The sequence below is a fragment of the Mytilus trossulus genome, chromosome 3, assembly GCF_036588685.1.
Source record: "Mytilus trossulus isolate FHL-02 chromosome 3, PNRI_Mtr1.1.1.hap1, whole genome shotgun sequence".
In the NCBI taxonomy this organism is placed as follows: Eukaryota; Metazoa; Mollusca; class Bivalvia; order Mytilida; family Mytilidae; genus Mytilus; species Mytilus trossulus.
In genome coordinates, this window is record NC_086375.1 from 19466016 (window position 1) to 19480609 (window position 14594).

The following is a 14594-nucleotide window of genomic DNA, read 5'->3' on the forward strand; positions in this document are numbered from 1 at the left end:
ATCTTCCATAACATCTATGTTTCATATTTTCCACACCTCCAAGCCCACACTTTTGTTTCTTTTTTTTTTTTTTTTTTTTTATCTTTCTTTGAATTTACTTTTTTTCGGTTTCGTACAGGAAACTGAGTAAAATTTTATATTGTGAAACATACACAACCAGTGCTAATGAGTAGTAACGATGCATGTAAGAAAAACATATTGAATGTGGTATGGCTTCAATTAATATTAACAAGCATTTAGGACTCAAGCTAAGTACGATATTATTCTTTTGATGAATGCATAAACAACTATTATGCGCACATCATTGAAATACAATAATCGATTATAATGATAACGAATTCTTTGAAAATATCACTAGTTAGTACTTTATTCATATTTAAAATATTAAATTGTCATGAAATACTTACCTTGATAATTAATAATTATCAATATATCATGCCCAATATATCTTTCTTCCCAATCAATAAATCATAGATTTTTTTAAAGATAAGTATTTATATACATTATACATATAAGTACAGCATTATAAATTAAAATAATAAGGCTATAGTGGCATCTTATGCTACATATATATAAAGTAGAATCCAAGTAAATACTAATATTTATTATACAACTCAAACGATCGAAATACAGTTAGAATGATAATAATCCTAATAAAAACCTTATTAAACTATGTGCAAATAATGAACCCGTGTGTGATCGAAATGATAGATACATAGAAACTGTCACAGTATCAATTATCAGCGAATGTAACTGTTTATATTGATGTCACTACACCATTTAAATGGTTAATATTGTTTAATACTGTTCTTGAATAAGTTGGAACGAACTGACCAGTTTTTGAAAAAGTTGGAATTAATTGTCCAAGCAACTTGGGACGAATTTGTTGGGACGAATCGGAGTGGAACGAATCATCCAGATACCGTTGTAGGGTATCTGTACCTGCTGCTCTGCCTACCTCTTCTGTTATGCATCAGTTTAATCAGAATAAGGACTCTGGCCCCTCTTTAGATGGGTTCAAGAGTATTCTGGACGACTTTCTCCAACCGCCTGGGTACGCTAGAGAACATTGCCAATAAGTCAAATTCTCCAGTGATTTCATGCACTCCTTCCAGATCATAATATTGGAAGTGACCCGGAGGACAGAGGTGAGGAAGAACGTTTTTCGATGGTCCCAGGTAGTCAGGAAGAAGGTAATAATCCAGTTCAGGTCTCTCAGAATGTTTCGCAACCTTCTGTTCCTGTGTCTATCTCTTCTTCTGTAATTGGTCGTTCTTCTACCAATTCCAGTAAAGATCCTGATGTGGAAGATACTCCTTTTACTTTGAAGGATCTAAGAGATTCGATTTATACTATTATGAGAGACGTCAACAAGGTACAATTTTAGTCTCCTCCCAGACCCAAGAGACTTACCTATACTTTCGAGGCTTCATGTGGTCTGTCTATAGATAACGCTAAGTCACATACTAGTTTTCCATATGTCTACTTCTCTGCAGATCATCAATGATTGGATTGTGACTATTGAGTTCCGATTTTGTGTCAAATTCAAGTGAGTGTTTTTGGGCTTGCGTCATTTACTGAGCAGTTCCGTTCTAAAGATTATCATTTCTTTGATTCTACCTTGGGTAAATTGGTATGTAAATGTGACAAGGTTTTTTCATCTTCTATTGTTTCTAAACCTGCCGATGAACTGCGTCTTTCGCGGTCTGTTTGGTCCAAAACAGAGAACCTTCTGAGGAATGCCTCTCATGTTTTAGGCACTGCTGAAGACTTTACTACTGCAGTTGCTACAGTACTCAAAGACTCTTCTCTTCCACCAGAGGTCAAGCCTTTTCTATTACAGGTGAACAAGGCTTTGAGTGCCTCTCAGTTGTTGATTATGGGTTCTATAGCCAACTGCACTCTATTCAAAAGAGATGAAATTTTGAAAAAAGCAAAGGTTTCGGATACTAATAGTAATCTAAAATCTGATAAGATTTTCGGTTTGCCACTCAATGAGGTACAGATCGAAGCATCTCAATCAGACCCCAGCTCCAGTGATAGTGAATGTATCTCTTTCTGGAAATAATTCTAAACGCTGAAGGCTCATCTTATAATTCTCAAGAAAAGAGAAGGAAAATCACTAATGATGCAGGTAATAAACCTTAAATAGTCTTCAATCTCTAGGTCTAAACCTAACAATTTTAAGAGAGGAATAGCAATAATGCCAATCCCTCTTCCTAGGAAGTTGCCCCTCTTACGTTACTATCAGAACCAAATCCCGAGATGTACTACAAAAATCCTCTTTCTCAATTGCCAGTAGGGGGAGGTTAACTCATTTTCTAACAAGGTGCTCCGCAGGGCGCAGCTTTAAACGACCGCAGAGGTTGAACCCTGAACGGTTGGGGCAAGTATGGACACAACATTCAAGCTGGATTCAGCTCTAAATTTGGATTGTGATTAAATAATTGACACATCATAGATTTCTGACACAGAATGAATGTGGTCTAATGAACTTAAAATATTTTTTTTGCCTTTGAGCAATTCACTATGCTGTTGAATATTAATCCTCTCAAAAAATGTTTGAAGAAATTTTCTTTTTATTTATGAAATCTGAAATGAGAAAAATTTAACCCCCCTGCCCCAATTTTTTTTTCACATCCCCCTTTCCCTTATTCCAAAACCGATCTGAATTCAAATTTCTAATGGAGTTTGCAACAATAACTACTCATTTAAATACATCATAACATATTAAAATGTAAAAGGAGTGCTTGTTATCACTGAATGGTAAAGATTGTTTCAATTTATCAGTTTGTAGTAAAAGTGAATATACATTGTATAAAACAATGATTTAAGTTGATTCAACTACTATTCTGGACAAAGAAAGATAACTCCAATTGAAAATTTCTTGCTATTGCGCAATATTGTGCAATTAGATATTTCTTGCTATTGCGCAATACTGTGCAATTGAAAATACTTGCTATTGCACAATACTGTGCAATTGAAGATTTCTTGCTATTGCGCAACACTGTGCAATTGAAAATTTCTTGCAATTGCACAATACTGTGCAATTGAAGATTTCTTGCTATTACTGAATACTGTGCAATTGGAAATTTTTTGCTATTGCAAAATACAATAATTTTGGATCCTGATTTAACTGGGCCTATAATCAAAAATCTAAGTACATGTTTAGATTCAGCATATCAAAGAAGCCCAAGAATTCATTTTTTGTTAAAATCAAACTCAAGTTTAATTTTGGACCCTTTGGACCTAAATGTAGACCAATTTGAAAACGGGATCCAAAACTAAGAATCTACATACACAGTAAGATTCGGCATATTAACGAACCCCAATTATTCAATTTTTGATGAAATCAAACACAGTTTAGTTTTGGTACCCGATTTGGACCAACTTGAAAACTGGGCCAAAAATAAAAAATCTTAGTACATTTTTAGATTCAGCATATCAAAGATCCCCAAGAATTCAATTTTTGTTAAAATCAAACTAAGTTTAATTTAGGACCCTTTGGACCTTAACGTAGACCAATTTGAAAACGGGACCAAAAATTAAGAATCTACATACACAGTTAGATTCGGCACATCAAAAAACCCCAATTATTAAATTTTTGATGAAATCAAACAAAGTTTAATTTTGGACCCTTTGGGCCCCTTTTTCCTAAACTGTTGGGACCAAAACTTCCAAAATCAATCCCAAAATTCCTTTTATGGTCAAAAACCTTGTTTAAATTTCATAGATTTCTATTTACTTCTACTAAAGTTATGGTGCGGAAACCAAGAAAAATGCTTATTTGGGCCCCTTTTTCCTTAACTGTTGGGACCTAAACTCCCAAAATCAATCCCAACCTTCCTTTTGTGGTCATAAACCTTGTGTTTAAGTTTCATTGATTTCTATTTACTAATACTGAAGTTATTGTGCGAAAACCAAGAATAATGCTTATTTGGGCCCTTTTTTGCCCCTTATTCTTTAACTGTTGGGACCTTAACTCCCAAAATCAATCCCAACCTTCTTTTTGTGGTCATAAACCTTGTGTTTAAATTTCAAATATTTCTATTTACTTAAACTAAAGTTATAGTGCGAAAACCAAGAAAATGCTTATTTAGGCCCTTTTTGGCCCCTAATTCCTGCGGTCGTATAAAAAAATTGGACAAGCATTAACTCAGATTATTGGGTTCTGTCCGTAATTCGAGGGGGTTGACTCTTCAAATCAAAGAACATCCACCTCTTTCTCCTGTTCCTATCCCACTGTCCAATACTCAAGATCTACAGAAGTTTCTTCATCAATCTGTCAACAGAAGTAGAGACTCTTTTGACAAAGAGGGCAGTGGAGGAAGGCCCAGTATTCAATAGATCCAGGTTTCTATTATCGTCTCATCCTTGTTTCGAAGAAGACAGGAGCAATGAGACCAGTCATCGATTTGTATATCCTCAATTCTTACATAATTATTCCCCATTTCAAAATGGAGACCAATCGTTAAATCAGTGCATCTATTCTTCCAGGTATGTGGACGACATCCCTGGATCTGACGGACGCTTATTGTCATGTTCCAGTTTGCTATTCATACCACAAATTCCTTCGGTTTGTTTGGCACAAAAGAGTTTACCAATTTGGAGCTCTCCCTTTTGGTCTGTCAACTGCAATACTAGCCTTTACCAAACTCATGCAGGTAGCCATTTAACTCATCATAGATACCAGGATAACATTTTTATTCAGATTCATTCTTACCTGGACGACTCATTGATCAAGGAACTTTCTTCTGAGAAACTCTATCTCAATACCGATATAGTCATCATATTGCTTCTCTCTCTCTGGGGTTTCTCATCTCTTGGAAAAAGTCAGCATGTGACCTCATTCCGTCTCAGGACTTTATTTTCCTAGGCGAACATTACCTTACTCATAAGTGCATAAGTTTGACCTCCTCATGAAAAGTTTCAGAATCTTTGATCCAAAATTCATCTGTTTCAATCTCAAAATCATTTACTGCCAGTTTTCACAACTTCTAGGTCTAATTCACTAGCGGATGTTGTTCCACTTGGTCACCTTCATATTCGACCTCTTCAATCTTATCTACATCGAAATTGGCTCCCAGCTACACATGATTGGGAATTTCCAGTTCTAATCATTCATCAGGAACTGTATCCTCATTTGGTTTGGTGGACTTCTCAAGCAACCGTTCAGAGAGGCCTTCTTCTGTCCTCTTCAGTTCCAAATCAGATTCTGTTCACAGATGCCTCCAACCTCGGTCGGGGAGCTTGTCTTTTGGAGGAACATATCAACATACTAGAAATGAAAGCAGTTCTTCTACTGTCTCATTTTCACTCCCTACTGCAGAACAAATATCTGGTTCTAGCATCAGAACCACGGTGGTGGCTTATTTGCGAAACCAAGGGGGGACTCATTCTTACGAGCTGTTCCTTGTAGCAAGAGAAATCCTCCTGGTTTAATAGCTTTCTTGAGAGCAGCATTCCTCTATCAATGAAATCATGATGGGAAACACATTTAGCCCGGGAATATTGTATCAATTGGGAGATATATACTCAGTATGCTGGTGCTGCTGGCATGTTGCTACATACAAATGAAAAGTTAACTATTTGGAAGTTGAAATCATCTCTTTTGTCGTAAAGTTTTGTTTTCAACAAGCTATATTAAACTTTAAAACACAAAACAAGTAGGGTTATTAATATCGTTTTATCACAAATACTAACTTACATTGAATAATCTTATGAAGTAAATCCAAGCAACTATTTCATGTCTTACCAGGAAAGACATCTGATTGTTAACAATTTTTTTATTATGTTGACACGAAAATTCTGATCAAATCAGTAGAAAAAAACATATACCAAGCAAGGCACCTACTGGAATCTCAAAGAACTGAATACTCCGAAATAGGAGAAGAAGTGTAATATAAACTCATCATAGATACCAGGACTAAAGTTAAACTAGAGGCTCTAAAAGCCTTTGTCGCTCACCTTGGTCTATGTGCTTACTCAACAAAGGACACTCTCTAACTTTGTATGTGACAATAAAATTCATGACAAAAATCAGATTTTGTTAAGCTTACCATATAGTCTGTTAACTTTCTCTCTATCTTCTATAGTTTTGCTCAAAAACCCAAAAGAGAGTAAGAAAAAATCCTCATTTAAAGGCAATCACTCCTATATAGAGTGACCGTCTACTAACTATATCGCCGCAATTTATGGGGTATTAAATTATAATCCTGGTACCTTTGATAACCAATAAGACTTGTTAGTCTCGACCTGCTCATCATTTTTGAGATTAAAAGTTTCTATTTATCTTTTATAATTATTTATCATATCTGGCTAAACAAAAACACAAAAAGAAATATGGGGAAAATCATCTGTAAAGGACAATAACTCCAGTAAGACATTGTCAGAAGATTTCTTTCAAATCTGACTTAATTGCAGCAGATCCTATTTATCTAGTCATTGTTGTCCATTTAATTTTCCAATTTCATTCTCAATTTTTTTCTATTTATCTATTTCTATTTTTAGATTCAAGACCCCAAAAAAAAATTGTAAACATCGTCATCAAAGAGTAAAATTTTTAGTAAGGAGTCGACTGACGATTCTGATCATTAACTTATTTGTAGCACTTGTTTTGCTGATAAATTTTGCAATTGAAGGTGTCTCTTTATCTGTTATAGTTTTCAAGATATCAGACAAAACATGAGAAAAATGGTAAAATTTCTAATGTAAAGCCAATAAATCCTATCAGTAGTTGTCTGATGGTTGTGATGTACTAGTATATGGACAATTGGTTGAGGTCAAAATAATAGACAAAACTTGCATTTTACACCTATGTTCTATTTTAAGTCATGTTGGCCATCTTGGTTTCCAAGTGGGTTTTTTGTGGGATCAGGTATAATAAAAACGAGAGACATTCAATCAAAACAACAATTATAAGAATATCTAAAAAACAACAACAAATAAACTGCATAATTATATCCTTATGCTTCATTTTAATACAAGTAATTATTTAATTTGAAGATCATCAATAATAATTTATATGCTAAATAATTTCTCTTATATCAAAAGTGTACACATTTCTTTTGATGAATTAAACTAGATTTAAGGTTGAAATCACCAGTCATCAAGCACCAAATTTAAAAGACTATGTACACTTTATACGAATAGCGATGACTACAGATTACAACACATTAACAATATATTAGTATATAAGATTAAGTTTTTAATCATATTTTGAAAACAATTCAGGTTACGTTCTACGTAAAAGTTAATTCACTTTTGAAATCTTGTGAGCCTAGGCTCTGTGTTGAAGGCCGTACCTTGACCTATAATGGTTTACTTTTATCAATTGTTATTTGGATGGAGAGTTGTTTCATTGGCACTCATACCACACTTTCCTATATCTATTATCACTTTTAATTTGTTTAGTATATATTTAAACATCGATCTAGAAAATGAGACAATGGATTTGCCTATAAAAAAATTCATTGAAATTTGAGCACAGAAACCTTTTCACAAAATTTCTGATTGTTTAAAATAAACTTAATTCAACTGCAAGTTTGACACCTGCAATCAGATCTGAAATGCATATCATAACTAAATATCAATTTTCTTTGCCGTGATGTTTTTGAATTTTGAATTTTTTTAACAAAACTTAAGTTTTTGTGACATTTTTTTTTCAAATTTCAACAACATTCTAGTCTCTGGGATAATTAATAGTTATAATATATATATTTTAGATTTTAGAACTTATCTTATAGATATCAATAATTCAAAACCTTCAAAATAAATTCCTCAATACCAAATAAAAATCTGTACAAATTAAAATTACATATACTGTAAAACATGTATAAAATACTTCAACTTGTTAGAAAGGCAGTTCATATTCAGCTTCTATGAACTTTTCGCCATGTTTTTTGACAATTGCTTCTACTATTGATGGATCAAATAATGTTGAAACATCACCATGTTCATTAGGTTTGTTGGCAGCAATTTTGCGTAAAATTCTTCTCATAATCTTTCCTGATCTGGTCTTTGGTAGTCCAGGTGAGAACTGAAATATGTAAAATTTAAATGAAGAATGGAATGAAAAGAGAAGTCATACGTTGTATTGAATTAAGGTAAAAAGGTTAAATTGTATTGCTTAAAAAAAAATCATGCATATCTATTTCCCACCAACCTAAAATAAGGCGTAGGTACATTTTTAAAGGAGTAGGGGCAATAAGGCCCTTATGTGGCCCAAAAATTACTGCAAATTTAAAAGTTATCATACTTATTCTAAAATAACTGAAAACTTGACTAAGGTACAAGATATTCAGAATAACAAATCAAATTTGACATTGAACAAGTTACCATGGTAACAAATCATGACATAATTTGCATATTTTGAAAAATTTCATGATTTTCCTTGTTTTTTTAATTTTAAGTACATCTTAGATTGAAAAAGTATGTGAGCACCCAAGAAAAACTTTATATTTGGTGAGATTGTGTCAATAGTTATAATAAAGCTTCTGTTAAATTATGATGTTCTTTATTGGCTGGGCATGATGTTTCTACAACGGAAATAAAGATAGAAAACTGCATAAATTCTGTATTTTTCATCGTTTTTGTGAAAACAGTACATATTATGATGTAATTGTGACATCATCAGATAAAAACCTTTATGTTTTTTATTTATATTTCTTGACCCTATGCATTTCTAAGCTTTATGTGTCAATTTGAAATTGGTATCAAACATTTTATTTTATTGGGCCAAAACCAGGCCTTAATGCCCCTACTCCTTTGTTAGCCGACATGACGTAAAAATGTTGAATCAAAGAGTCCAATTATATTCATAACTTATATAGTACAATGCTGTTGATTAACAATTACTCCATTCCCGACCCTTTTGTTTTCCAAATAATTAATATTACCAATAATTGATAAGTTTCAGGTCGAGGGGTTCTAACAGAAAGGTTTTGAATGAGGGGAAAACTGCATGCATCTTATAATCAGCATGACTTTGTCAGATGACAATACCAATACTAAAAATCCAGGTTAAAATAAGGCTTCCACATAATAAGATACTTTAATTCAGTCACCGACCCGCGATATAGTGGGTGTGTTCTAGTCTTCTAATAAATCTTAAAGAAATTACCTCTCAGTCTGTATTAAAGGTGTTTTTTACTAGACAAGATAAGTGAAATCGTTCATCAATCAATCAATGCTTTTTTGGTATCATCGGTGTATGATCAACCATATTCATTAATGATTAAAAGATGTTGTGTTTAAATGTTTTTTAATCATATTTTTAAAGAATCGTCCTTCAACTTTCTGTTCAGAGATAAACATACCAATATTTTATCTGGTTGAGCAAAGCCGGTAATCTTTGTTTTAACCATTTTCCTGAGTTCTTCTTCAAGTTCCTCTTCATTATGTTTACCGTCTTCCATTAACACTACGTAGGCATATATTCCTTAGAATATAATGTATAAAGTAAAAATCCAATAGTACAATGCTTAAGTGAATAACGGATACACAACTAAAGTATGTGAATAACTGATACACAACTAAAGTGTATGTACAACACATATGTCAAGGCTACATTCTAATTATAAAAAGTCAGTAAATCAGATTTGAACAAACATGATCTGTTACTCCATTTTACACACTTACCAGGTTTGTATTGACATAAGAAATTGACGAGTACCATATGTGGACCAGGATCTGGTACCATTCTAACACACCTCAGATCATTCCCTATTTTGAGTGGGGTTCTAGTCTCTAGTTTTCTATGTTTTGTTTAAGTGTACTGATTGTCTTTTTGTCTTTTTCTTGTTTTGCCATGGCATTGTCAGTTTATTTTCGAATTATTTATAATTTGAATGTTCCATTGGTGTTTTCGCTTCTCTTTTACAGTTACTTAAAAAAGTCAGCTGCACATCTGCATGCATTGTACACAAAATATTGTTAAACTTTTAAAAACTTTATTCTATGAAAGAGATCAATCAAAATGAATTTGCTTTGTAAGTAATCATTATAACATTGTACCAAATATCAGCACAATTTATGTTGACATTACAAAAAAGTCTTTAGACAACTGTTTATTTCTAAAAGCAAAGAACAGATATGAGTTTGCCTCTTAGTCATAAGTTTGTGCTAACACAAAATAAACAATTGAGCCAAGGTTTTGGTGACTCAGTAAAACTGGTCTATCGGCTTTTGTATTTTATAATTTATCCAAAATAGTAATACAAGTTTAGAACACCCAACAATGAAAGACTTTTTTTTTAAATTAATCCCATTGAAATTGGTAAAACGTTTTGTCTATTTTCAATTGAAGTTTTCTAGCTATTGCGCAATAATGTAATATTGCACAATACTGTGCAGTTGCACAATACTTAGTTTATCTGTTATATATAATAATTTACACACCCTGTTTGGTGTGTATCTCCTGCCATATCAGTACTTGTTACTGTTATATATAAATCAGAAATTATGAATGGCAAAATATCACCAGCTCAGTAGTCAACACGTGTTGACTTGAGTTATCATTGATATGTTCATAATTATAAATTAACTGTTAACAAAACTTTGAATTTTTGAAAAACTAAGGCTTTTCTATCTCAGGAATAGATTACCTTAGCTGTATTTGGCATAACTTTTAGGAATTTTTGGTCCTAAATGCTCTTCAACTTTGTACTCTATTTGGCCTTTTAAACATATTTTGATTCCAGCGTCACTGATGAGTCTTTTTTAGGCGAAACATGCGTCTGGCGTAAATATAAAATTTTGATCCTGGTATCTATGATGAGTTGATCCGTAAAGAAGTACTTTTATTTATGGGGTACCCATTTTCGTGTCTTTTGTGGATAGCTTTATGCACAAATTAAAGTGTCCACGTACTATAAACCATATACACAAAGAACAATAGTTATCAAAGGTACCAGGATTATATTAAAATACGCAAGAGGTGTGTTTCGTCTACATAAGACTCATACGTGATGCTCAGATTAAAATAGTTATAAAGCCAAATAAGTAAAAAAAAAAAATATCCCATCAAATTGGAGATAAAGGATACTACAGATACAGTTGAGTCGGCTTCAAATCTTGACTTACATCTAGAAATTGACAATGAGGGTCAGTTGAAAACAAAACTTTACGACAAAAGAGATGATTTCAGCTTTCCAATTGTGAACTTTCCATTTCTAAGTAGCAACATTCCAGCAGCACCTGCATACGGGGTATATATCTCCCAATTGATACGATATTCCCGTGCTTGCATTTCCTATCATGATTTTCTTGATAGAGGGCTACTGCTCACAAGAAAGTTATTAAACCAAGAGTTCCAAATGTTGAAGTTGAAATCATCCCTTCGTAAATTTTAAGGACGCCATCATGAGTTGGTTGAACATTTTGGAATAACCGTTTCACAAATGATATCGGATATGTTCCTTACGTCGTAACTACAATCCCCTTCCCTTTCATGAATGTGACCTACCGAATTAGACTATTTACCGGATTTGTAATCACATAAGCAACACGACAGGTGCCACATGTGGAGCAGGATCTGCATGCCCTTCCAGGGCACCTGAGATCATCCCTAGTTTTTGGTGGGGTTCGTGTTGTTTATTCTTTATTTTTCTATGTTGTTTCATGTGTACTATTGTTTTTCTGCTTTTCTGTTTGTCTATTTAAATTTTAGCCATGGCGTTGTCAGTTTGTTTTAGATTTATGAGTTTGACTGTCCCTTTGGTATCTTTCGTCCCTCTTTTGAAGAGCATTGAGGACCCAAAATTTAAAAAGTTGTGCCAAATACAACTTAGGTAATCTATTCCTGGAATAAGAAAATTCTTAGTTTTTTTGCAAAATTCAAAGTTTTGTAACTAACAGGAAATTTATAAAAATAACCAAATAATTGATATTTTTGTTAACAATGAAGTGCTACAAAATCTTCGAATTTTCAGAAACTAAAATCCCCGAGTGTAACAACCCATATGAGAAAACAACTGCATTTTTAGGCATTTTATGAATCAATGAAAATGAGGACAAGGACAATTAAAGGAAACATGGGACAAACTAGAGGCTCTAAAGAGCCTGTGTCGCTCACCTTGGTCTATGTGAATATTAAACAAAGGACACAGATCGATGGATTCATGACAAAATTGTGTTTTGGTGATGGTGATGTGTTTGTAGATCTTACTTTACTAAACATTCTTGCTTCTTATCTATAATGAACTTGGCCCAGTAGTTTCAGTGGAAAATGTTAGTGAAAATTTACAAATTTTATGAAAATTGTTAAAAATTGACTATGAAGGGCAATTACTCCTTAGGGGGTCAATTGAACATTTTGGTCATGTTGAGTTATTTTTAGGTCTTACTTTGCTGTACATTATTGCTGTTTACAGTTTATCTCTATCTATAATAATATTCAAGATAATAACAAAAAACGGAAAAATTTCCTTAAAATGCTCTAAATGCTTTGGTTTTTGAGTTATAAGTCAAAAACTGCATTTTACCCCATGTTCTATTTTTAGCCAAGGTGTCCATCTTGGTTGGTTGGCCGGGTCACCGGACACATTTTTTAAACTAGATACCCCAATGATAATTGCGGCCAAGTTTGGTTTAAATTGGCCCAGTAGTTTCAGAGGAGAAGATTTTTGTAAAAGCTAACAACGGATGACGGACGCCGGATGCCAAGTGATGAGAAAAGCTTACTTGGCCCTTCGGGCCAGGTGAGCTAAAAAGTTATTTGCATACAAGCTATAGATCAAGGTCTGCATCCTTCTCAAAAATAAAGCTTTAAACAAATAGTATATGCTTTATACAACGACACATATATACGTTCCTTCTACTTTAATGAGTCGAAGTTCAACTATAATTATTATATTTCTATCCATAAATACAGAAACTGTTAGCAGGTATATTTAATTACAAATCCTCTGAAAACTTTTTTCATTTTTCCACTTCAGTAATACTAGTATACAAAAAATTGAGCATAGATGATGATAGTTGTGTGGTTTTTTTTTAGTCCACTATTCTTTTATTTTGAGTCATAACATCTATGATTAAGATTAAAATGACAAAACTAAAATCAAATTACCTTCGCCCTTTATTTCATGAGGAAATCCTACAACTGCTGACTCTGCAATTTCTGGATGATCATCCTACAATTTAAATTAAAGAATTCTTAAATATTTGGATTTATTTGAAAACATACGATTATGATGCATATATTTTTGAAATTCATGATCAACAATTTATAAAAACACTATGAATAACACTGTTACTACGCAGTATATGATTCATCAGTGCAGAATAGAGAACATGTAGATTTTGTTCTCACTGATGTTCCAAAATAAGTTTTAAAGATGAAAAATTCTGATCACAAATTTTAGAAGACATTATCTAAATTGATTGAAAACATTCCTCAAATATAGGATTTGAACTCGATATACTAATTGACAAATTGGGATAAAAAAAAAATTAAAATCCCATCAAGGAGAAGAATCATTACCATGAGTTGTATATAATTTGTTATGCCGGCTTAAATCCGTAGTTAAGATTAATGATATATTTAATCATGATTCTAAAAATGTGTAAATAAGGGAATGTTATTGTTCGTGACAATTTATAACCAGATGCTCCGCAGGGCGCAGCTTTATACGACCGCAGAGGTTGACACCTGAACGGTTGTGGCAAGTATGGACACAACATTCAAGCTGGATTCAGCTCTAAATTTGGATTGTGATTAAATAGTTGACACAGCATAGGTTTCTGACACAGAACGAATGTGGTCTAATGAACTTAAAAATTTTGTTTTGCCTTTGAGCAATTCACTATGCTGTTGAATATTAATCCTCTCAAAAAAATGTTTGAAAAATTTTCTTTTTATTTATGAAATTTCAAATGAAAAAAATTTAACCCCCCCCTCCCCAATTTTTTTTTCACATCCCCCTATCCTTTATTCCAAAACCGATCTCAATTCAAATTTCTAATGGAGTTTGCAACAATAATCACTCATTTAAATACATCATAAAATATCAAAATGTAAAAAAAGTGCTTGTTATCACTGAATGGTAAAGATTGTTTTAATTTATCAGTTGGTAGTAAAAGTGAATATACATTGTATAAAACATTGATTTAAGTTGATTCAACTACTATTCTGGACAAAAAAAGATAACTTCAATTGAAATTTCTTGCTATTGCACAATATTGTGCAATTAGATATTTCTTGCTATTACGCAAGACTGTGCAATTGAAAATTTCTTGCTATTGCACAATACTGTGCAATTGAAGATTTCTTGCTATTGCGCAATACAGTGCAATTGAAAATTTCTTGCTATTGCACAATACTGTGCAATTGAAGATTTCTTGTTATTGCTGAGTACTGTGCAATTGAAAATTTCTTGCTATTGCACAATACTTAATATAATAATTTTAGATCTTGATTTGGACCAACTTGAAAACTGGGCCCATAATCGAAAATCTAAGTACATGTTTGGATTCAGCATATCAAAGAACCCCAAGAATTCAATTTTTGTTAAAATCAAACTAAGTTTAATTTTGGACCCTTTGGACTTTAATGTAGACCAATTTGAAAACAGCACCAAAAATGAAGAATCTACATG

At 32.8% G+C, this 14594-nt stretch overlaps 1 protein-coding gene across 1 annotated transcript; it reads right to left on the minus strand.

Moving 5' to 3' along the window:
- Positions 1-6945: 6945 nt before the first annotated feature.
- LOC134710329 (acetyl-coenzyme A synthetase-like) lies at positions 6946-13208 on the minus strand. Its single transcript, XM_063570654.1, has 3 exons — positions 13067-13208; positions 9318-9439; positions 6946-8038 (listed from the first exon to the last, which is right to left on the minus strand). Exons 2-3 carry the CDS (start codon positions 9414-9416, stop codon positions 7853-7855), a joined length of 285 nt encoding a protein of 94 aa, XP_063426724.1. The 5' UTR covers positions 9417-9439; positions 13067-13208; the 3' UTR covers positions 6946-7852.
- Between the last annotated feature and the right edge of the window lie 1386 nt (positions 13209-14594).